The sequence below is a fragment of the Culex quinquefasciatus genome, chromosome 3 (assembly GCF_015732765.1).
Source record: "Culex quinquefasciatus strain JHB chromosome 3, VPISU_Cqui_1.0_pri_paternal, whole genome shotgun sequence".
In the NCBI taxonomy this organism is placed as follows: domain Eukaryota; kingdom Metazoa; phylum Arthropoda; class Insecta; order Diptera; family Culicidae; genus Culex; species Culex quinquefasciatus.
Window position 1 is genome coordinate 42,491,332 of NC_051863.1, and position 21,655 is coordinate 42,512,986.

General features: G+C 39.7%; 4 protein-coding genes across 5 annotated transcripts; 2 read left to right on the forward strand and 2 right to left on the reverse strand.

The window, feature by feature from the left end:
* The first annotated feature begins 997 nt into the window (after nt 1-997).
* On the forward strand, nt 998-6,319 carry LOC6047731 (zinc transporter 7-A). Of its 2 annotated transcripts, none has more exons than XM_038260638.1 (3): nt 998-1,205; nt 1,441-1,742; nt 5,027-6,319. In XM_038260638.1, the coding sequence occupies exons 2-3, from the start codon at nt 1,562-1,564 to the stop codon at nt 5,962-5,964; spliced, it is 1,119 nt and encodes a 372-aa protein (XP_038116566.1). In that variant the 5' UTR covers nt 998-1,205; nt 1,441-1,561; the 3' UTR covers nt 5,965-6,319. The 2 variants fall into 2 exon arrangements, with proteins under 2 accessions (XP_038116566.1, XP_038116567.1); XM_038260639.1 differs by having other exon boundaries at nt 1,489-1,742.
* On the reverse strand, nt 6,206-7,577 carry LOC6047730 (sialic acid synthase). Its single transcript, XM_001864714.2, has 2 exons — nt 7,427-7,577; nt 6,206-7,364 (listed from the first exon to the last, which is right to left on the reverse strand). Exons 1-2 carry the CDS (start codon nt 7,541-7,543, stop codon nt 6,336-6,338), a joined length of 1,146 nt encoding a protein of 381 aa, XP_001864749.2. The 5' UTR covers nt 7,544-7,577; the 3' UTR covers nt 6,206-6,335.
* LOC6047729 (dynein light chain Tctex-type protein 2B) lies at nt 7,578-15,497 on the reverse strand. Its single transcript, XM_001864713.2, has 2 exons — nt 15,134-15,497; nt 7,578-7,942 (listed from the first exon to the last, which is right to left on the reverse strand). The coding sequence occupies exons 1-2, from the start codon at nt 15,309-15,311 to the stop codon at nt 7,686-7,688; spliced, it is 435 nt and encodes a 144-aa protein (XP_001864748.1). The 5' UTR covers nt 15,312-15,497; the 3' UTR covers nt 7,578-7,685.
* Nucleotides 15,498-15,608: 111 nt separating this feature from the next.
* On the forward strand, nt 15,609-21,150 carry LOC6047728 (SUMO-activating enzyme subunit 1). The gene is made up of 2 exons (XM_001864712.2): nt 15,609-15,840; nt 20,145-21,150. The coding sequence occupies exons 1-2, from the start codon at nt 15,749-15,751 to the stop codon at nt 21,052-21,054; spliced, it is 1,002 nt and encodes a 333-aa protein (XP_001864747.2). The 5' UTR covers nt 15,609-15,748; the 3' UTR covers nt 21,055-21,150.
* Nucleotides 21,151-21,655: the final 505 nt, after the last annotated feature.

Here is a 21,655-nt window from a genome sequence, read left to right on the forward strand (position 1 = left end):
ATTTGATCAACATAAAGTCCAGGGTATCGCAGCTGGTATAAAAAGCCACATCGTACTACGAGTCGATTCCTCTGAGATTTTACAGCTGGGCGAGAATTCTTTATGTAAACTAATGTCAAATACATAAACAATGACTTTTAAATCCCGCTGTTTGACATGCATGATTTTTAAAACCCGCCAAACAAATCGCAGCAAACTGGGGGTTGCTGGGTAAAAATCGGAAAAGTACTTGTCAAAAGTTTTGTGTTTTCTTTTGAAACGGTGGTGTTTTTTCGAGGTCCGGAGAAAAGTGGCCAAATTATTTTAGAAATCTGAATCCCTACTTCCAAAATATCCGATAAGAGTGCTAAAATGTTCGGGACACGTGATTTTTGTTGCTGAAATTCTCAGTAATTATGTTGCACCCCGTTTCATAAGAAAACATGACGGCAATTCTGGTTGGCGGTTTGGGAAAGACTGTACGCCTAGGATGTAACAAAACCACACTTTTTTGCGGGCATTTCAGGGGATGATCCCCTAGGTGTACTGAGTCAGAATCCCAAATATGAGCTCGATTGGTTGCGACAAGACCTGGCGCTCCGGCTTCAAAGTTTAAATGGGATTTTACCTGTAAAATCGGTGCGTTATGGTTTTTGCCATTTTTGAGTCCATCAACGATTTTTGGATTTTTCAAAAACCTCATGAGCTTATAGTTTGAGTTTCAGGGCACAACTTTGCCGAAGACTTTGAAGAGGTTTGACCGCTCAGAAAAATGGTACAGAATTTACAAAATCTATCATCATCATCATTTTTTTTTCTGCCTTCGTTTTTCTGTGTCAACCTTGGTACGCGCGTATGGTATGCTGCCGTACACAGTATGCAATATACTCGAAGTGAATAACCCTTAGGTGAACCTCTTCAAAAAAACCACCTCCACCTATAAATTTTGTCCAGTTTTAAACCCGTTGCGATACCACTATCCAAACAACTCGAAAAACGCAAACTTTGACAGCTGCCACCTGTCAAAGTGCCGTTTGTCAACGCGGCGAATCAACATTCGATTAGGATTTTCCCAAAAAATTCCTCCCAACTTTTCACGTAGCCGTTCCGCAATAATGGACCGGTAATTTGTCCGTTTGTGAATCGTTAAAGTGTCCGAGTTTGGCGTAAAATGACGCGCCGCTGAGTGTGCGTCGTTTGGTGCTACAATTTACTGGCTTCCACAGGTGAGACCATTGAGGAAAATTTGTTTATAAAATCAACCTGTGTCTGGGAGCTTTTTTTCGGCTCGGTGATGAGTCGATCGGCCGAAAGGGTGTTCTGTTCGGGGGACGAACACGTAGGCAATAATCAAATCGTTAATGTTTATCTTTGTGCGGCGCCACCGCTCGCAGCATTGACAATCGTCACCGAATTGAGGCTCAACACTGATAACGGGGTTTTCTTATCGTTTTATTGTAGAGTGTGAGAGCCCTTGGAACCGATTTTTTCATCTTCTCCAGTTGACAGAGCAGAGGACGAAGGCCCCTGGAGTGAAAGAGAGGAGTATTGAAGAAAACAGCATAATTCTACGCCCGGCAAGATGCTTCCGTTGACGCACAAGGACTCGCGGGGATTCACCTACAAGGTGCGGGAAAAGTTCAACGGCCTGACCCGGTTGATCTTCTCCGACCGGAACTCGCGCAACCTGTTCCTGTTTCTGCTGCTGAATCTGAGCTTTGCCTTTGTGGAGCTGATGTACGGCATCTGGACCAACAGTTTAGGTGAGTTTAAAGGAGATTCGTTTTTTTATTCTTCAGAATAATTTTATTTTTAAAAATATTCTATCTTAAGAAATTAGTTTGAATCGCTACAGAAAATAATTATAAAATATTGAATACTATACAAATTTTAGTAAAAAAGCATTCATAACACGGATGTCAAATTCAAGTAGCTAGAATGCCACAATTTTGAAGGAATTCTCGTGATTATAAAATCCATCAATAAATTTCGTTGGAAATTACTTTGAACTCTTTGGACCACTTTTGGGACTTTCTAAGAAAACCAAATGCTGAAATAGAGATTATGAAGTCTACCGCAGTGGAGTACGAAAGAAGTGGATTCAAACAGTACAATCCACTGAAACCCATCAAAAGGGGTATAAAACTGATAAAACAGAAGTGCCGTGCGGATGCTCTTTATACTGGATACGTCTACAACATGCAAACGTATTTTGTCAAAGACAAAAAGGTTCCTGACCGAACGCTGCGATCTGAAATGCTATTGCTAACGGAACCATTCTACGAAACCGGAGGAATCTACTCACCCAAGAGCGGAAATATTACTGATAAATTGATTGACCATCATTTGCTGGCAAGACACTAAGAAGGTTCTGGTTGTGCACCATGCCACCAAAACACGGAAGTTACAAGAAAGTCAAGCACGGGAGAACGTTCTATTGTGAGCTGTTCGGAAGCCATTGCTTTTACGGTGGCGAGCACGCCTTACGGATCGTCTTCTTATACGACTTTATCCGAAAATGTGAAAGGTGATGGATTTAAGTATTTTTAAATATTGGCAGGTCACAATTTCTAATGCTTGTATTGTGTTCAAAGAAATGGTAGAACATCCCAAACTACGTTTTATTGACCTTTGGGAAATAACTTTTCCCTTGGGCTCTTTTTCTGATGAGGTGTCATTCCAGAAAAAAGAAAAGTGTTGCGCGTTACAAGACGATTCTCATTCAGATACTTGAAGTTCTCGTCCGTGTTAGGGAAGAGGTCCACAACGCGAAAATCTTCAACCCAGTTGCCACAAACAGCTAATGAAGTAGATATCGGAGAAACTGTGCAAAGATGCGGAGTATGCATCTCCGTTATAGGCCACTAAAACTCGGCTCGGTCAGTTCAAGCAAATCAATCTATCACTGACGGCCGATTATTATACCTGGAAGCAGGTAGCCTAGATAGGCCCAGCAGGGGTGTTCCAATGGACGGACCATTTACCAAATCATACCTGTTTGGGCAACATGGGTATCAAACTTCAATGTTTTGACACTGGACATGGTCATAGTCGTTTCGACAGTAGTGGCCTCATTCTGGAGTGGCCGGTGCTATAGATATTTACCAAACCCAACGATATTGAGCAATAGGCTTAGAAGAGAGGACATAAACATATTTGGACTTTGAAATAAAATAATTGAAATTTAAATAAATGCATTTATATCAAGAGCTTTTTACAAAGTTCTTTGTCATATTGGTAGTGTGACATGCACCTTTGTGTTACTCCTATCTGAACCGCTCATTGAATTCATGCGATAAAGGGGAACAAGTCAGGTCGTCCCAGCCAACGATGCCATATTATTTTATGGGAGATCTGTAAAATCTGTATTTTATCTGTATCATGTCAAATTTGAAGCCATAGAAGATTTTTTTTAGTCTTTTAACAACAGATTTAAGCTTTTTAATCATATTAAAGCATAATTCAATTACTAAATTGTTGAAATTTTTAATAAAATCATTTTTTTTATCTGCATATACAGATTTCAGTGATTTTTGGGATCGAAAAATCTGTATAATACAGATTTATCTTCCAAGAACTTAAAGGCCAGAGGTTGTAATACTTTACAGTAGGGGAAATATGCCCATTTTAAGCCTAATAAGCGGTCGTGTTTGAATGATGCTGGATAATCTGGATTGTTCCTTGAAATTCCCTAAAACCAAGTACACCAACCAGTAGAGCAACTTTCTGTGAACATTTCTTTTTATTTTCACTTTTATTAAAAGTTATGCTATTCCTTTTACAAGCATGTAAAAAAATATTTAAAAAATGCATTCTAATCAGTCGAGTGCATTGTGCCACGCCCATTTTTCTATTTTCAGCTTAGTTCTTTTTTTTCTTCCAGCGCTCTTTTGGGTCTGCTTAGTGCTGCCAAAATTGATGAAATTTTAAGCGAACACTCACGAAAAGTAGCATTTATAGCGAAAGTTTCCTGGCAGCACTTGCTCACTCCAACAGGCGCTGCCCCAGCATGTTGGTGGTGTTGGTGGCCACCCTTTGTTCTTTATTTGCCTTCGCTCCTCGCTCGGGTTTCTTCAGCCTTCGATTGGAATGGGTAGTCTAAATTGAAACGTCAATAGATTTAGCGCGTTTGTTTTTTTTATGGTGCTTGCTAATTATTTACATTTTCGGGGATATTTTTCAAGTGAGTGACTAACTAATGTGCAAAGGAACATGTTGCCGGTAGTTGGAAGCAATTTTATATCAAGTAAAAAGATATTGATGGCGACTTTCGTTAAACAGTGAACTCTGCTCTTGCGTGTGGATGTGTGTGCCACCAAAATGATGAGAAATGGTCTCGCAAATTAGAAATTATGATCAGTGCATTAAATTTGATCTTTTTGGCCAGTAAATGGCATAAATTTGCGTGCTTACTCAAGGCGGTGCTGTTGCTGGTAAGTTTATAGCCCAAATAGTATTTTTGGAGCTTTAATCGACCATCAAACTCTCTATAAGACGAAGATAGGTGTTTGATTAGAAAGGGTATATTTCCCCTACTTAATCCCAAAAGTGATCCACAGAGTTCATAGTGATGCCGAAGGTTCCCAAGCACAACATCGAATATGAAATATAACCGAAAACTGGGTAGAATTGTGCTGTTATGGCGGTATACTTTAAAATCTGTATTCCAGGATTGTAGTGCTTTCAAATGCGCAGCAACGTGTCGGGCAGTTACTTGGGTGCTGAACACGATTTCGTTCGTTTCAACTTCATGTGCGTTCACTTTTGACCGCTCTCCAGGACACTTTTGGCAAAACTAAACTGCTGACACTAAATTTGTAACTGAACAATGCTAAAACAAATCAGGCTTTAAAGGTTAAACAAACAGCATGTAATTCCAACGGGCACCTAATGTTGACTCTGAGCACTTTGACGTTCACCTTTAGGTGAACAGAATCGAAGCCTTAACTCGTCCATTGTTATAGATCGACTACCCTTGATAGCGTTTTTGAAAGATACGTCATGCCACGGATTATCCACAATAACCACTTCTCCCCACCTCCGACAGGTCTCATCTCGGACTCGTTCCACATGTTCTTCGACTGCACCGGGCTGCTCGCGGGCCTGGCCGCGTCCGTCATCACCAAGTGGAAGGCCAACGACAAGTACTCGTACGGGTACGTGCGCGCCGAGGTGCTGGCCGGCTTCGTCAACAGTCTGTTCCTGCTGTTTATCGCCTTCTTCATCATGTCCGAGGCGGTGGAGCGCGCGATCGAACCGCCGGAGGTGAAGCACGAGCGGCTGTTTGTGGTGTCGGTGCTGGGGCTGCTGGTCAACTTGGTTGGCATTTACGCGTTCCAGCATGGTGGCGCCCACGGGCATAGTCACGGGGGTGGTGGAGGTCACGGGCACTCGCATGGGGGAGGGGGTGGTCACGGGCATTCGCATGGCGGTGATACGCAGAGTTTGTTGAACAACCACAGCCACGGTGGTCATGGGCACTCGCACGATCATCACGGCGGGTCGACGTCGGTTTCGGTGGAGCCCACGATCAGTTCGAACAACTCGCAGATTATGCGCGGGGTGTTTCTGCACATCTTGGCCGATACGTTGGGTTCGGTCGGGGTGATCATTTCGGCGGTGTTGATGCAGTTGTTTGGCTGGATGCGGGCGGACCCGATTTGCAGCATCTTTATCGCGCTCACCATCGGGCTGAGTACGCTCTCGCTGATCCGGGAGTCGGTGATGGTGCTGATGCAGCGTCAACCGGTCGCGCTGGATCGCGTGCTGCCGCAGTGCTACCAGAAGGTGACGGGACTGGCCGGCGTGTACAGCGTGCAGGAGCCCCACTTTTGGACGCTGTGCAGCGAGGCGTACGTCGGGGCGATCAAGCTAGAGGTGTCCAAAAACGTTGACGCGCGCTACGTCGTGCAGCACACGCGCATGATCTTCGAGGCGATCGGGGTGCGGCAAATCTACATCCAGCTCGACTACGCCGCCATGTGATAGGGAGGCATTCCGCGTGCGCGCTTGAGATAGTAAGTATTCTTGGACAATTGTGTGTGTGAGTGCGTTTGATTCGGTTCAAGCTCAGAGAGATATTTAGGTTGTAGTCCAAGCCACACACATTCTTTATGTTAAATGTTTTTTTGAGGTACACTTTTTTGAAGTGACAATATAGGGGACGATTGTAACCAGGGAGAGCGGTTCACAGCCGAGTGGACCGAGTAAATTAAGAATTTTTCTATTTGCTAAGCCTAGGTTACTTTTTATTGTCCTTTAAAACAAATGTTACAGAGAGTAAGAACTTAATTTTATATACCTTGTTCCCGAATAGAGGAATCCCTGAAATCAGCATGAAGCGTGCGCATTTTAATTCATCCGAAACAACCAGCAATGTCCTCGCCGCAAATGGGTTCATCCTGACGGCAATCTCGTGCAACGGTTCGTCCAACAACTTGATCATACCACGTCGGTGACAAACCGTGCGGATCGCTGACCTTCACAGCAACATCTTCCTCCCTCAGTTTGTGTCCCTTCGCAAAATCCCCGGCAAAAACCAACGATTTCCCCAGCTTCTTATGGCAGGCCACTTCCGAAACCAGCAACTTTCTATCCTCGCCCGTAACCGACCTCAAAGCTAGCGCCAATTCTTCCCCATTAAAGTCCCGAGCTTCAAGCACCGATGACAACACTTCCACAATCCGCTCCCCTTCCACTTTCATCCCCTCAACCGCTCTCACGTACCGCACCAACCGGCCAAATTCCGCCGGATCCAGCGAGGCACGATGATCGGTGCCCTTCCAGCTCTTGTCCAGGGTAAAGTGTCTTTCCACAATTCTTGCTCCCGCCAGCACGCTCGCAACGCTCAGCTGAAGTCCCATCTCGTGGCCGGAGTATCCGATGACCAACTCGGGGAACTGATCCTTGTACAGGGGAACCAGGTTCAGCAGGGACTGCTCCGGGGGCGTCGGATAGGCTGAAATGCAGTGAAGAAGGGCGGCGGACGGATGAGCTTTGATGATCGGGTAAATGTTCTGAACCTGGGACCAGCTCTGCATCCCGGTTGATACTATCAAAGGTACGGAGGTTGCAGCGGCCGCCGTTCGTAACATCGGCACGTTGTCGGCGTCGCCGGAGCCGATCTTGATGAATGGGACGCGCAGTTCGAGCAGCTGCTGCAGCGACACTGGATCCATAGCTGAAGCACTGAAGAGAATGTCCTGCTCGGCGCAGAATCGCTGAAGTTCTTTGTAGTCTTCCAGGGAGAACTCCAAAAATGCTTTGTGTTCGCCATAGGTGCTTCCCCACGAATTATCACCGCTGTAGGGTTTACGAAGAGCATTCCGAGTAAATTTAGCCGCAATACAAGACTTCTGGAACTTGACGCAATCAGCACCGAGCTCCTAGAACAAAAGTTCAAAAGTGATTCAAGTCAACAATAAAACAACACAAAACAATCTACTACCTTTGCCTTTACGATCATCCGCTTCGCGACCTCCAGCGAACCCTGATGGTTCTGCCCAATCTCGGCCACGACAAACACCGGATGACCATCCCCGACGTCCCTCCCGGAAATCTTCATAACTAGAGCCCGACCAAAACCAAAACACCAAACGTTGCGCAAAAGCAGATCCGTCTATTCTGTTCTGGTGCTCGTCTCGCTCAAGCATCAATAGTGTACAATCAATTAAACCCAATTAAAACCCTTACAGAAAAAAAAATACTCAATACAGATACAGCCCAAACACGGTCACGATGCAGAAGATGGTGGCGTTCTTGAACTCGGCCGACGTCTGGTTGTCGCACTCGGCGTCCCAGCGACAGCGGGCGATGTACTTGCAGCCGGCGCCAAGCTGTTGGCCCAGGACGACCTGGACGACGTGCTTGTACCGTTTCATCTCCAGGTCCTTCACCTTGAGGCTGATTTCGTCGGCGAGCGATTTGGTCCAGCGGGCGGCGTCCAGGGCGGTGTAGGTTTGGCCTGGGGGAGGAGAGTGGAGATAAGATTTTTAGGACATTTTTGTTTATTTAAAAAAAAATATTTGATAATTGATTTTACCGGTTTTTTTTTTATAATTTTCTACATATTATTTGTCGGCCAAGGGCTGCAAGATTCCAAGTATCCACAGTGCAATAAATAAAGTTCCCAGTCCTGCTAGTTTGAACTATGTTTTAATGCCTTTGGATACTAGGGATGCCCAGGTGCAGGACATCCTGGAAGGAGCGGAACTGACTGTATCGGCAGTCCTGTTTGGGACTGTCGTAATCAGGGAAGCGATCTGCCAAATATTGGTTGTTAGTATTCCTGGTTATGAGAGTCTGAACAGTATAGCTCTGGTCCTGCATCAGTTCCCTATCCTCATGCCTCCCCGTATGCTAGATGATGACTTGAACATCTGTCTAGCTGGCGGTCGATGATGTCCATGTTTCGAATCGTGGTGATTGCCCTGTCTTGTCACATGTATTTACGTAACCGACGTATAGGCGAGTGACAAGGTAGCACTATCATGACGAAGTATGATTGCGTGGACGGCCATCACTAGGGAGTTCCGTAGTGATTTTTCAATGGAGCGTAGCCTTGGGTGTGAGCAGGCAGCCTATTCCAGTCACATTCAAAGTGAACTGTTTATTTGCAACAGGGGTTGCGCCCTTTTGGGAAGTTACTTCGGAATTTAACGATCCTTAGGGAGGATTCTCCAGGACAATTATATTGAAATAGCCCAGGGTGGCCACTCAAGTCGGGAAATCGGGAAAGTCGGGAAAAAGTCGGGAATTCGCAAAAATTCGCCAAAAATCGGGAAAAAGTCGGGAATTCATGATTGTTTGTCAAAAAGTCGGGAAAAGTCGGGAATTCTGAGCATACTTGTTTAAAAATTATTTTTTAACTCTTGAATAATTTTGTAATATTTTACAATTTTCAATTTGAATTTACTCATTTCTACTCTAGTAACTTACTTTAAATTTAAGGTTCTCTTCACTATTTCACTATGCCGGGAACCTTGGTGTAGGGGTACGCGTGATTGCCTCTCACCCAGTCAGCCTGGGTTCGATCCCAGACGGTCCCGGTGGCATTTTTCGAGACGAGATTTGTCTGATCGCGCCTTCCGTCGGACGGGAAGTAAATGTTGGCACCGGACTAACCTAAAGGTTAGGTCGTTAGCTCAGTCCAGGTGTAGGAGTCGTCTCCCTGGATCCTGTCTCGGTGGAGTCGCTGATAGGCTGTAGGACTAACAATCCAAAGGTCGTCAGTTCGTATCCCGGGGTGGAGGTGTAAAAAGAGGTTTGCAATTGCCTCAACAATCAAGCCTTCGGACACCTAGTTTCGAGTAGGAATCTCGCAATCGAGAACGCCAAGAAAATGCTGTAGAGCGAATAATTTGTTTTTTTTTTCGATTTTTTTTTTCACTATATCAATATATTTGAGTATGGAAAAGCTGTTTCAGGTGAAGCCGTTGGTCATTTTCGAAGAAAATTGATCATCACTATAAAATATTCTGTATTACATTCAATTTAACGAATTTCTCCACCAAAAGAAATCAGCATGTGCCGGTTGTTGCCTTCTTGAAGCCACTGAAACAATTTTTGATCTAAATCAATTGTGCTTCAAAATTTATATGATTTTGTGGCACAGTCATTGACGTCCTAGTTGGCAATCATTGATTAATGATGATTTCCATAACTTTACAAGGAATGGGAAAATTGTTACCAAAAGGAATCGGCATGTGTAGGGCACTACTCTAAACAACTTTCTGAAAGAATTTTGTCACAATATTGAAAGCGACGCAAAATTTATATCTTTGAACGAAAAATCATGACAATCATGGAAGTCTTCACGTTAAGACATTCAAAATCTTTATGAATATTTGAGTCTTTTTTTATGAATCAAATGATCGCTATTAATTTTTGTTCATAAAACAAGGTAAAGTTAATGAAAAACTAATATAATAATAGAGCCCAATGGCCAGCTTAGAATAATGATTCTATTTCATTTTGTCACATAATTGAATATTTAACCTTGAGTTTGGCAATGGTTTTTTTTTGGGTAAATATTTGTGATTGTTCAACTAAATTCATTAAGTAATTTAAAATATGTTTTTTTTTCCAAATGTTTCCCTTGATCTTTTTTTTGTGAGTATGGGTAAATTACCTACCATAGATAAAGCTTGATTTTCAGTTTGCGGAAAACTTAAATATCGAATAAAATCCAAAATTGAAAAACTTTTTTACGTTTTGAAAACATAAAGAAAATATTAAAATTGCAAAAAAAATAATCCAAGAAATTTTGAGTTATTGCTTATTTGTTTAAAAAATTGTATCTTCAAACATTTTGCTTAAAATAAGTGGGAAAACATAAAAAAAAACAGTTAAATACTGCATACCATACCGATAAATTGATTAATAATTTAAATGATTAAAAAAATCAATATCAATAATTACAAAATTAAAAAGGAACTTGGCAAAAACATTTTCTTTTATGAATTCCTTGAAATTTTTCTAAATCCTTTTAATGAATAATGACAGCAATTATGTTTTAATCATTCTTCGATTTAAAATGATTATGAAGTTAAATAAAAATATCAAAAACTATACGTTTGCCAATTTAAAAAATACCATGGAAGTTATAAGTATTGTTGAACTTTTGATTATTTTTTCAAAAACTAATTATTTGTGTTTCTACTCTGAATCATAATAATAAAATTAAATTTTTGAAGTTTTCTTTAGTTATTGTTTAGTTTCCTTATTTACAAAAAATACCTACATTTGGGTTTTTTTTTTAATTCATTGAGATTTTTTTTAGGTGGTTAATATTGACTTATCTTAAGAAAGTTTTTTGTTTGAAATCATTCTTTAAATAAGAAATGCCTATTTTTGAGCATTCTGGAAAAGTCTGGAAAAAAGTCGGGAAAAAGTCGGGAATTTGAAAATGAAGTTTGAGTGGTCACCCTGCAGCCGAATGAGGAGGGCACGGAACAACGCAGTTGGTTTGGGTGCATACCTAGATTAGCTGTGTTGTTTTGGGTGGGATTGGGTTATTCGTGAGCAAGAAGTTCACGTATTAATGCATCTTTTTGTCTTCATTTTCATGTCATGCCTGGGCCTACGACTGGAGGACGGTCGCACCAGGACAACCGAATCAAGAAGTCTCCGGTGTGATATCTATCACATTGGAAACAACAGCAACAACAACAACTTGATGGCACTCAGGTTCCGGAAAGTATTAGTATCGTTATTTTATAGTTTTTATATTTTATTAACATCCCTTTCTTTGCAGAGCATGGACAACAATAACAAAGTAACAATGTGGGAAAGGGAAGTCATTTGTGATTGTAGAAGGTATTGTTTTGATTCACAGCATGTTGAACGAACTGTTGTGGATGTACCTAGAACATCGCAGCACGGGGTATTTCTTCTGCACATTTCCAACAACAGTACTTGTTCGGTAACTTGGCTGAGAATGTAGCACAGTCACCGAATGCTGCTCGCAAACTGGGCTGAACGAAAAATGACTAGGGGACCGATGCATAACATTTTCTCTGCAAATGTAAAATGTAAATTGATGGATGGTTTTCCTTTTCCTTAAATTTTGATGTTTGATGTTCATTAAAACTTAAATATGATTTCTAATTTGCTGAACTTGCTTTTGCATCCACTGGCCCCTCATCATTACAGGTTGTTTGGTTATTTTATGTTTGTCTGCTTTTTAAGTGAGCTACAGCCCAAGTAGTTCAGTCAAACAAGCTCAGTTACCGAACAAGTGCTGTATTTTAATTTTGCTTCACTCATCTGTCTACTTTTCTGCTCTCATTTCCCAATAAATACTGAAACGTGTTTTCCCTAACAAGAACAGTTTACCTTAATATGCAAACGAAACGATGTTAACTTCTGTTTATCATTGATCTTTCCTTAACCCATTCACTTATTTATCTATTAAAATGTAATTTTCATGGGCTCCTACTCTTCTTTCTTTCAAACTTCAATTATTCTTTCAGTATCGAACTTTATGTAGTTTGCTTTCCTTTATTGTCTATTGTTTAAATTTACGCTCTTTTTCAAACAGTATGGTTTGAGTCCTTACTATTGAATGATCACACACATAAAATTATTGTATTTTTGGTAAACTTTTGAATAACATGCTTAGGTCCAAAACATTGTAACAAAACACCGCGACAGAAGAAATAGCAACAGATTAACACGATTCAATATTAGGGAAGATTTCAGGAGAAAACAGTACACAGTAGAATAACAACTAGTTTTTGAATTCAAACTAAAAATAAAACAGTACTTGCTTTAATGAAAATTGATAGGCACACTATAAATGGTTAGGCGCTTATACTTACATCAAACCCTACTTAATGTACCACCCCCGGCCGAGTTAAAATGCGTAACCGGAAAAGAAGGTGTGCATGCCTGGCACGAACACTCAAAGCGTGTTCTAGCGTGCTGCTCGTACTGACTCAGAGCAAGGGTGAGATGTAGGTGTAAGGGCAGTGCGTGTTCGTCGGGAACCTAGTGCATAAGATCGGTCAAGGCCCGTTCTTACACTGAAAATTGCGAATTGCGAATTGCGAATTGCGAATTTTCTACATATTATTTGTTAATTAATCTAAATTTTGAGTAAAAAAAATGGTTGGATAACGTAAACGAAATAATGACTATGAATTTAGATTAATTTTAGTCAAGATTTTAGCTGACTTTGTGCAAGTTAAAAATTGCTGAATTGAAATAAATTGAAGTATTATACTTCAATTTATTTTTGAAATTCAGAGTAATTGACTTTCTAAAATATTATCTTTTGAAACTTTTAATTTTCGAACTATTAAATTTACAAGTTTTTTTTGAACGTAAAATTTACTTTAAAATATTAAAATATTAAAAAAAAATAATTTTTAAAACCATAAGTTTTGAATTTTTGAATTATTTTTTCTGTTCCTAGATTTTTTAAATGTATATTTTAGAATAACAGAATTTCAATTTTTTATCCTTGAATTTTAAATTTTTAAATATTAAAAAATTATTTTAATTCTGGAGCAACACGAGAAAAGGACGGATAAGCATTTTGACAGCTAAAACTATTTTGCAAATTCCGAGCCAACCGGTAACTTTTGCGCAAAACTCGAAATGTACCTATAACAAAAAGAAAATCGTTCCCGAACTTTTCGAAAAAAATCAATCAGTAGAAGTTTTGTTTGTGATTCTCATTGTTAGAACCACTTAAATCAATTTATTTCATTTTGTTTACAAACATTGTTCAGTGATAGGTCATTTTTGGACGTGTGATATTACCGCCGAAGAATCTTTGTGATGATTTTTTCAGTTTCCTTTTACAGATTTTTCGTGCGCGAGAGAGGAGATCCAAGTTCCCTCCGATTGTTTCTCTGGATGAGCGTCAAAAGATTTTCTTCTGATGAAGATTCTTCCATCGCTGACAACAATAGTTGGCCTTCTCAGCTACCTTTTAGCACTGCGGGTTTTGTCAAATAGTTACTTGTTGGTTCGGAATTTGCAAAAAAGTTCTGGCTGTCAAAATACTTATGCGCCCTTTTCAAATGTTGCTCCAGAATTTTCATATTTATGAGCTTATGCCCAGTCAAATCAATCCGAATTCTAAACGGATCGCAAGATTCAGATTCCGGTTCAGAATTCGGATTGAGTTAACTGGGTGCTTTAGAATTCTGAAGTCTTGGATTTTTGTTGGTTTTAGATTTACAATGCTGAGCTTTTTTTTTAAAAAAAAAGAAATTTTCTTCAGAAAAATCGATAACTGCCCCCTACTTCAATTTGAGCCAAAAATGCGGACTTAAAATTTGTTGATTTATTAAATTTTGACTGAAGAAATCTTAGCTCTTTTTTATTTTGGTTTTTTTTAAATAATTAACAAAACATTTTTTTATCTTAAAATTTGTGAAATCTTGATTTTTTTTTTTCAAATTCAGAATTATGATTATGTTATTTTATGAATGATTTGAACATTATTTCCTTGAATTTTTAATTTCCGAGCCATTAAATTCTCAAGTTTAAGATTTAACTTTCTTTTTTAATTTTTGGACATTCAAAAATTCTGAGCCTTTGAATTGAACTTTATTTATATTTTTAAATGTTATGTTTTTATGTGTACTTTAGAATTTTAAATTTTAATTTTTGAATTTTGATTGTTTACATATTGTAAAAAAAACTCTGATTTGTAAAGTTAGGTATTAAATGTTAACTGAATAAATTTTAGTTCTCTCAAATTTTGTTTGTTTTTTTTATAAGTTATTGGTAGAACTTTAAAATGAGTGAATTCTTGAATCTGATTTAAAAAAATGTTATTTAAAAATCCTTAAAATGTTTTTTTTTATTTTCAATTTCCGAGCTATTAAATTTTGCAAGTTTATACATTTATTTTTTGTTAATTTTTTATTTTACAATTCTTCTTAAAATTTTTGGAACTTAAAAATTTTGGAATTCATGAGAATTCCAGATTTTATTGAATGTATATATTTTAAAATTTGAGTATTTTACAATGAGATAATTTTTAATTTTATGATCCTTGAATCGAAGAATTCTGGAGTCTTGGATGTTTTGATTAATAGAATTTTAGAATAATAGAATTTTAAAACATAAGAACTAAAGAATGCAAAAAAAAAATATTTTTTTATATATGAATATCAATTTCCAATTATTTCTGGCAAAACAGTGTAATTGGGCCAATGAAAGTTTGTCAACAAAGAGTATATCAGTGGATATTTACATTAGGAGTGAGCAGGATACACTTTTTGTTAACAAATTTACACTGGCCCATTTATGTTATTTCGCTTGATTTGATTTGTTCATCCAAACATATTGCACACAAAAACCGCACGAAGAAAGGCAACTTTTCGGCCTATCAGAGTGTTAGCACGTGTTAGGATGGCATAATTTTTCATATGAATTTGAAGTGGTTTATTAAAGTTTTTTATTTAAAAGATGTATTTTCTGCAATTTTCCTGTAAAAGCATTACAAACAAAATTCAAAATTACAAAACTCATTAGTTTACTAACGTTCGTTTGGTCAATAAAATATTTTTATGCTGTTTTTTTATTTGAGAATTAAAATTAACAATTACATAAAAAAGACTTTACCGTTTTGCCCCATTTTACGGTTCGCCCCATTTTACGGTTCGCCCCATTTTACGGTTCCCCCCGAACTTACCGCTCAACGTATCGTTCAGCACCGTGCCGATGATTTGCTTGATCTTTTCCGACTTGAACGTCTGCGTGGGCCTCATCTGGTAGGTGGCCGGCGGCGGAGGGGCCGATTCTGCGGCAACTTTCGGGTCCGGATCCGGACACGGCCGGTCCACTTTGAGCAGTTGCTCTTGCTGGAGCATTTTGTTTTTAGAGATTTTTTCGCTATCACAGATTTGTTGAGTAGATGGCACTTTACAAGATGGTTTAATTTTCAACTTGTTTGATGTTTTACTAACAATTTTCAAGCAAAACTTACTATTTAAATTAAACTTGTGAGATCTTGTTCAAATTTGCAGTTTTTTTTTTTTGCGTTTGTTTTGATTTCGCGTTTCCCGGGGTGAGCAAGGTTTAGCAAAACTTCAAGGTTGGTGGGTTTCGCAAAACATTTCGAATGAACTTAAAAACTTTTTGTTTCAGTGCAAAGAGTTCACGATGTGTCAAGTTCATCGACTTGTCAGAAAAACCTCAAACAAAAGCCGCTTCCCGAAAATTTGCAAACGAAAGACGCCGTAGTGCAGCAAGAAATCAGGTTTTATTTGGTGTAAAAGTCGCGTTTGGGCGAAGCATCTACGTGAAAATGGTCGAGGCCAACGGAATCGAGCTGACCGAGCAGGAAGCGGAGCTGTACGACCGGCAGATTCGCCTCTGGGGACTCGACTCGCAAAAGAGGTAAGAAGCCTCCGGGGTGCATTCTAACCTCAAAGTTAGTGGGAGCTTGTTGCAGGCTAATGCGATTGACTTGGGACTACGTTTTATGAGATTTGTTATATTACTTTTTTACAATAATAATTATTTCAATTATTTCTTGTATAAACAACAGTTTTAGTTGTTTAAACGTATTTTCACCAATATTAACAATTTGGAAATTTTGCTGCTTTTCAATGCAATTATAAATTTCGAACACAGATTGACCAGACCTACCAGGCAACGTTTACCGCACAGATGAATCGTTGAAATGGGTTGTGTACCATACAGAAACAATCATAGTAAACCATTGATCATTGTTACACTAAGCAACCAACGATATAGTTGACATTCTGGAGAATGTTACATTGGCGACGAGGAAAAAATTGAAAATTGTGAAAATAACAAGAAAATTTATATTGCAATCAAAGCTCAAGCGAATAATAAGGAAAAAATGTCAAAAAATGAACAGAGAAATGATTGCGAATAATGTGATATTGCTGCTTGAAAGCGCCTAATTGGCAAATTGGTGAAAATAAGTTGTTTTATTTTGACTCATTGATTTTATTTAGTTTAAGCTAAATGAAGATGTTGAAAACCTACTGGAATTTGTTTTATCCTGATATTCCCTTTACCTAATAATCGGTGAAAGGTAACACGTAAGTTGAAACTGCGAGTAAGAAAAATTACAAATTGATATAATGTTAAATTGGATTTGTCCACATATCAAATTGAGCTGTAATTGCAGGCCAAGGGTGCATGATACTGATGATACTCGTCGGTTGACACACCTAGGCGAGGAACATCCCGGAAGGAGCCCAACTACATCCGTAGTGCTGTTTGGACAAAACAGCATGGCTCTGGTTCCTTGCAAGTGTCCTATTTTCTTACCTCCACGTTGGCTTGGTTTAGTCATCATGATGACAAGGTGTAACCTAGCTGGTGGCCTGTGGAAACGACTCGTAAACCTTTGACCAGCGAGGGTCAGAGTAGAGACGGCTAAAAGAAAGGGGCGCGACAATGTGGGAAAGGGAAGTAATTTGTGATTGTAGACGGTATTGTTTTGATTCGCAGTATGTTGAGTCAACTGCTGTGGATGTACCTGATCATCGCAGAACGGGGTTTCTCTTCTTTCCATTTCAGCTAACAGCTATCTTCTGTTTATTTTGTTTCACTGATTTTCTAAAATGGCTTCTGTTTACTATCCTCCATTTGATTTTGATTTTACTTATTTGATTCTCTTATTTCTCAACGCTTTTCCACTCTATTTTACCAATTGAAGCTGCTGTAAAAAACTGTCTGCTTTCCCTTAATTTGGCAGCGATGTCAATTTTGTTTATCATGTGCCTTTTCTTTATTTATCTATTTGAATAATCTCTCATCTTCCCTGTAAATTGCCCTCAATACAATCCAAGCTTGTTTGTTACCTCTATTTATTAACTATTGTTAATTTCTTTATCTACTTCATAAATTACTATCTTTCTTTTACTATTGATTCTTTACATAGTATATTTCCTTCACTGTCCATTGTTTTGAAACTTCACCTTTTTCTTAAGCAAGTGAGGTTCGAGCCCTTACTCAATTTATGGAATGATCAAAGGATTAACACAAATATTACTATTGTACTTTTGAAAAACTTTTATAAAATGCTTAGAACCAAAATATTGTAACAAAACACCGCGACAAAAGAAATAGTAACAGATAAACAAGACTCAACAATATGGAAGATTTCAGGAGAAAACAATACACAGTAAATAACAATTAGTTTTTGAATTCAAACTAAAAATAAAACAGTTTTTTGCTTTAATAAAAGTTGATAGGCACACTATAAATGGTTAGGCGCTTATACTTACATCAAACCCTACGTAATGTACCACCCCCGGCCGAGTTAAAATGCGTAACCGGAAAAGAAGGTGTGCATGCCTGGCACGAACACTCAAAGCGTGTTCTAGCGTGCTGCTCGTACTGACTCAGAGCAAGGGTGAGATGTAGGTGTAAGGGCAGTGCGTGTTCGTCGAGAACCTAGTGCATAAGATCGGTCAAGGCCCGTTCTTACACTGAAAATTGCGAATTGCGAATATCAAATTGAGCTGTAATTGACTGTAAGTTTTAAGAAATGTTTTCAAAAAACGATGAGACTCCGGTCTACCGGGGTTGAAACGATTAGATCGTTTAACCTTAATTGTCGAGACTCAGGTCTGGCAAGTAAATCGGTGAGACTCTGGTCTACCGGGACTGGAACGATCCTATCGTTCAGTCTACTTTGTCGGGGTTCCGGCTTGGCAAGAAATCGGCAGGACTCCGGTCTGTCGGGATCGAAATGAATCCGTTCGTTTTATCTATTTTGTCGAGACTCCGGTCTGACAAAGAAAATCGATAGGACTCCGGTCTATCGTATCGGAATGATCCTGTCGTTCGACTTTATTGGCGAGACTCAGGTCTGCCAAAGTAACGGTAGGACTCTGGTCTGCCGGGATTGGAACGATCCTGTCGTTCGGTCTATTTTGTCGAGACTCCGGTCTGACAAAGGAAATCGGTGGAACTAAATGTTCATCGTGCCAGGTCGATCCGTCGATTGGTCAAACAGAGTTACGTTACTCATACATTAGTCAATGTAGACATAACATGAGATTAAATGAAATTAGTGTCCTTTAATAAACGATTGAGTTCTGTTTACCAAGAAATCGAACTGATAAAACGATTGAAGAGATAATGATCATTGTGATTAGTTATTCACAAAATAGCAGTTACAAATTATTTAACATTGTTTTCAATACTTTCAATACTTTCCATTAGGGAAAATATTGCATTTGCGACACATTCTAAATATTTTTCATTTTAAGAAGAAGGAGAAAGATGCCGAAGGGAGTTTAAGCATAGAAAACAAACAAATTTGTGAAATTAAATAATTGTTCAAGCAATGAATCGTCATGAGACATTGTTGGTCTTACAGATTATAAATGTTTGTTATTAGATAAAGTTGAACGTATAAAAGGACATGCCCTGGGCTTTGTCATAATGAGTGTCATAGGTTTGATGCTTGTTTGGCAAAGAGTATGATTTGATTCGATGTGGAATTAAAATCGAAGTGTTCAGTATATTGCTGAAGCTTCCATTTTTACACATGGACACCACTTCATGCTACGAGAACCCACTTTGGCGTAGTCTCAGGGCTTAATCGATGGCCGGTAAGCTGTCATCGAGACAAGGAGGTTCTCTGATAGTGGAAATATCACATTTGTACAATGAACCGCTACATATGTGATTTTTCCCTATCTTAATGTGGGTGTCAGGTTAGGATGCGGGTTTAAAAATAGTGTTTGTAGAATTTAGGATTTTAACTATAAATATCAACTTTTTATACTTTGCCTTTAGTTATTTAGGGACAAAATTAGTAACAGTGAATTTAGTAATTCTATCAGAATCGGTGATTTTCATTCAAGTAGCATAAAAACCATTCTGATTTGTCAAAATTTCCATGGAGTCTCGATCAATCAATAGTGAAATGATATCGGACTAAATTCGTTGATCTGTTGAACTAACGGTTGTCGGATTATGATTGTATCGACCATTGTTGCGTATCGAGGATCTACTGGAATTCTGACGAACAAATGGTCGTCTCTTTTTCAATTCACGACTTGTAAAATATCAACTTTTATTTTTTTTTTTGTTTTTTTAAAAGAAGCCAGACAGGTTTTAAAAGAAAAGTTTTTTTTTTGGTTAATAATTAAAAAGTCGGGGATTTGAGATAAGAGTAGCTTTCGGATAGGTTGCTTTAAATCTTGTATTCAATTCAAGTAAGGTAGTTATCCGCAAATGAATATTTGGACTAATATGAATAATTGAACATTTTGGACTTATGAATAACACACAACTGTGCATTTATTCTAGAGTCAGATCCATACAGCGTCAGTGTTTATTTGGTCGAAGTGTACTAATTCATTGGCAGATCTGATTCTAGTTGTAATGTTCGACAAGACTACTGACGGACGTGACAGGACGAGGGCCCAGTTTAGAGGTTTCGACATCAACGATGTGCGGCTGGATCACCCTCCCAAAAAAAAAAAAGTTGAACGTATAAAAGGACATGTCTATTTCAAATTTATTTAAAACAAGGAAGAGATGTACCATACAGAAACAATCATAGTAAACCATTGATCATTGTTACACTAAGCAACCAACGATATAGTTGACATTCTGGAGAATGTTACAGGTTGATTTTGCTCAATTATGACTGAGTATCACTGAATCCAATCGTAATGTAACTATTACCTCACTTTTCATTCCAGACTTCGCGCCGCCCGCATCCTGATCGCCGGCCTGAACGGTCTCGGCGCCGAGATCGCCAAAAACATCATCCTGTCGGGCGTGAAGGCCGTCACGCTGCTCGACGACCAGCTCGTTAAGGAGTCGGACTTTTGCTCGCAATTTCTGGCGCCGCAAACCGCACTGGGAACAAACCGTGCCGAGGCATCGCTCGGTCGTGCCCAGCATCTGAACCCGATGGTAGAGTTGAAGGCGGACACGGATAAGCTGGCGGATAAGGCCGACGATTATTTCAAAGGGTTCGACGTGGTGTGCATCATCGGGGCACCGACCGAACAGCTGGTTCGCATCGACGGAGTGTGTCGCAGCGCAAATGTGAAGTTCTTCGCGGCCGATTTGTGGGGCATGTTCGGTTTCAGCTTCGCCGACCTGCAGGAACACAACTTTGCCGAGGACGTCGTCAAGCACAAGATCATCTCGAAGCCCCACGAGAAGACCAAAACCGAGCTGGTCACGTCGACGGTGAAGCGCACCCTGTCCTATCCCGCCTACCAGGCGGTGCTCGATTTCGACTTTACCGCCCAGTCGTACGCGCGCAAGCTCAAGCGATCGGGGCCGGCGTTGCCGCTGCTGCGTGTTTTGCAAAAGTTCCGCGACGTCGAGGGACGCGACCCGCTGTACACGGAACGGGACGCCGAGCTGGAGAAGCTGCGCAAAATACGCGACGAAATCGCGCCCGAACTGGTGCCGGATTCGGCCCTGGTGCACGTGTTTGCCCAGATCTCGCCGGCCGCGGCCATCGTGGGCGGAGCGGTCGCCCACGAGATCATCAAGACCGTCTCCCAGAAGGAGGCACCCCACCACAACGTATTCCTGTTTGATCCGGAGAGCTGCTGCGGATTCATCGAGTCGATCGGGGTCGCGGACGCTTAGGAGCGCGCGCGGATTATTTTTTAAGACATTATAATATCAACTCTAACCGTGCAGATGTAACCATTCAATAAATGTAACAAGTTCCACTAACGTAAATGCTGAGTAGTGTTATGTGGTTTCAAGTGTTTCAGACCATCGAACAAATTTAAATATAAGACCACGCCAATTTTACTATATACGCGGTAGGGTGTTCCCTTGGTCGTTCGCTGTGATTTGTGGAATGCCAGCTTCATTCACGCAGAAAAATATTTTGTAGAATCAGCCTGTACGAGGATTGTTTCAACAAAAATTTTGTTGAATATAATCAACGCCGATTTTGCGTTGAAACAAACCTTGATTTTCTCAATTCCACAAAAATCTTTTGTTGTTTTGAAAAAGTTGCTTTGACGTTTAGCGTTGATTCAACAAAAATCTTGATTTTCAAATCAACAAAATGTTTTGTTGATTCAAATATGCCTTATTTTTCTGCGTGTTACTGGTTGTTTGGCCTGGGGTAGCATGCTTATTAATTTCTCGTCGCTCCACAACTTCAATGACGTGATGGGAGCAAGGGCGTCTATACGAAATGTTCCACCACCCGAACAGCGGCATCTCTGAGAAA

Excerpts from the sequence above, each read along its gene's own strand:
- LOC6047730 (XM_001864714.2), bottom strand. The coding sequence starts at position 7,543 with ATGAAGATTTCCGGGAGGGACGTCGGGGATGGTCATCCGGTGTTTGTC. Across the intron at positions 7,365-7,426 it reads GGATGATCGTAAAGGCAAAG|GAGCTCGGTGCTGATTGCGT; the intron begins GTAGTAGATTGT and ends CTTTTGTTCTAG.
- LOC6047728 (XM_001864712.2), top strand. The coding sequence starts at position 15,749 with ATGGTCGAGGCCAACGGAATCGAGCTGACCGAGCAGGAAGCGGAGCTG. Across the intron at positions 15,841-20,144 it reads GGACTCGACTCGCAAAAGAG|ACTTCGCGCCGCCCGCATCC; the intron begins GTAAGAAGCCTC and ends TTTTCATTCCAG.
- LOC6047731 (XM_038260638.1), top strand. The coding sequence starts at position 1,562 with ATGCTTCCGTTGACGCACAAGGACTCGCGGGGATTCACCTACAAGGTG. Across the intron at positions 1,743-5,026 it reads CATCTGGACCAACAGTTTAG|GTCTCATCTCGGACTCGTTC; the intron begins GTGAGTTTAAAG and ends CACCTCCGACAG.
- LOC6047729 (XM_001864713.2), bottom strand. The coding sequence starts at position 15,311 with ATGCTCCAGCAAGAGCAACTGCTCAAAGTGGACCGGCCGTGTCCGGAT. Across the intron at positions 7,943-15,133 it reads GCTGAACGATACGTTGAGCG|GCCAAACCTACACCGCCCTG; the intron begins GTAAGTTCGGGG and ends CTCCTCCCCCAG.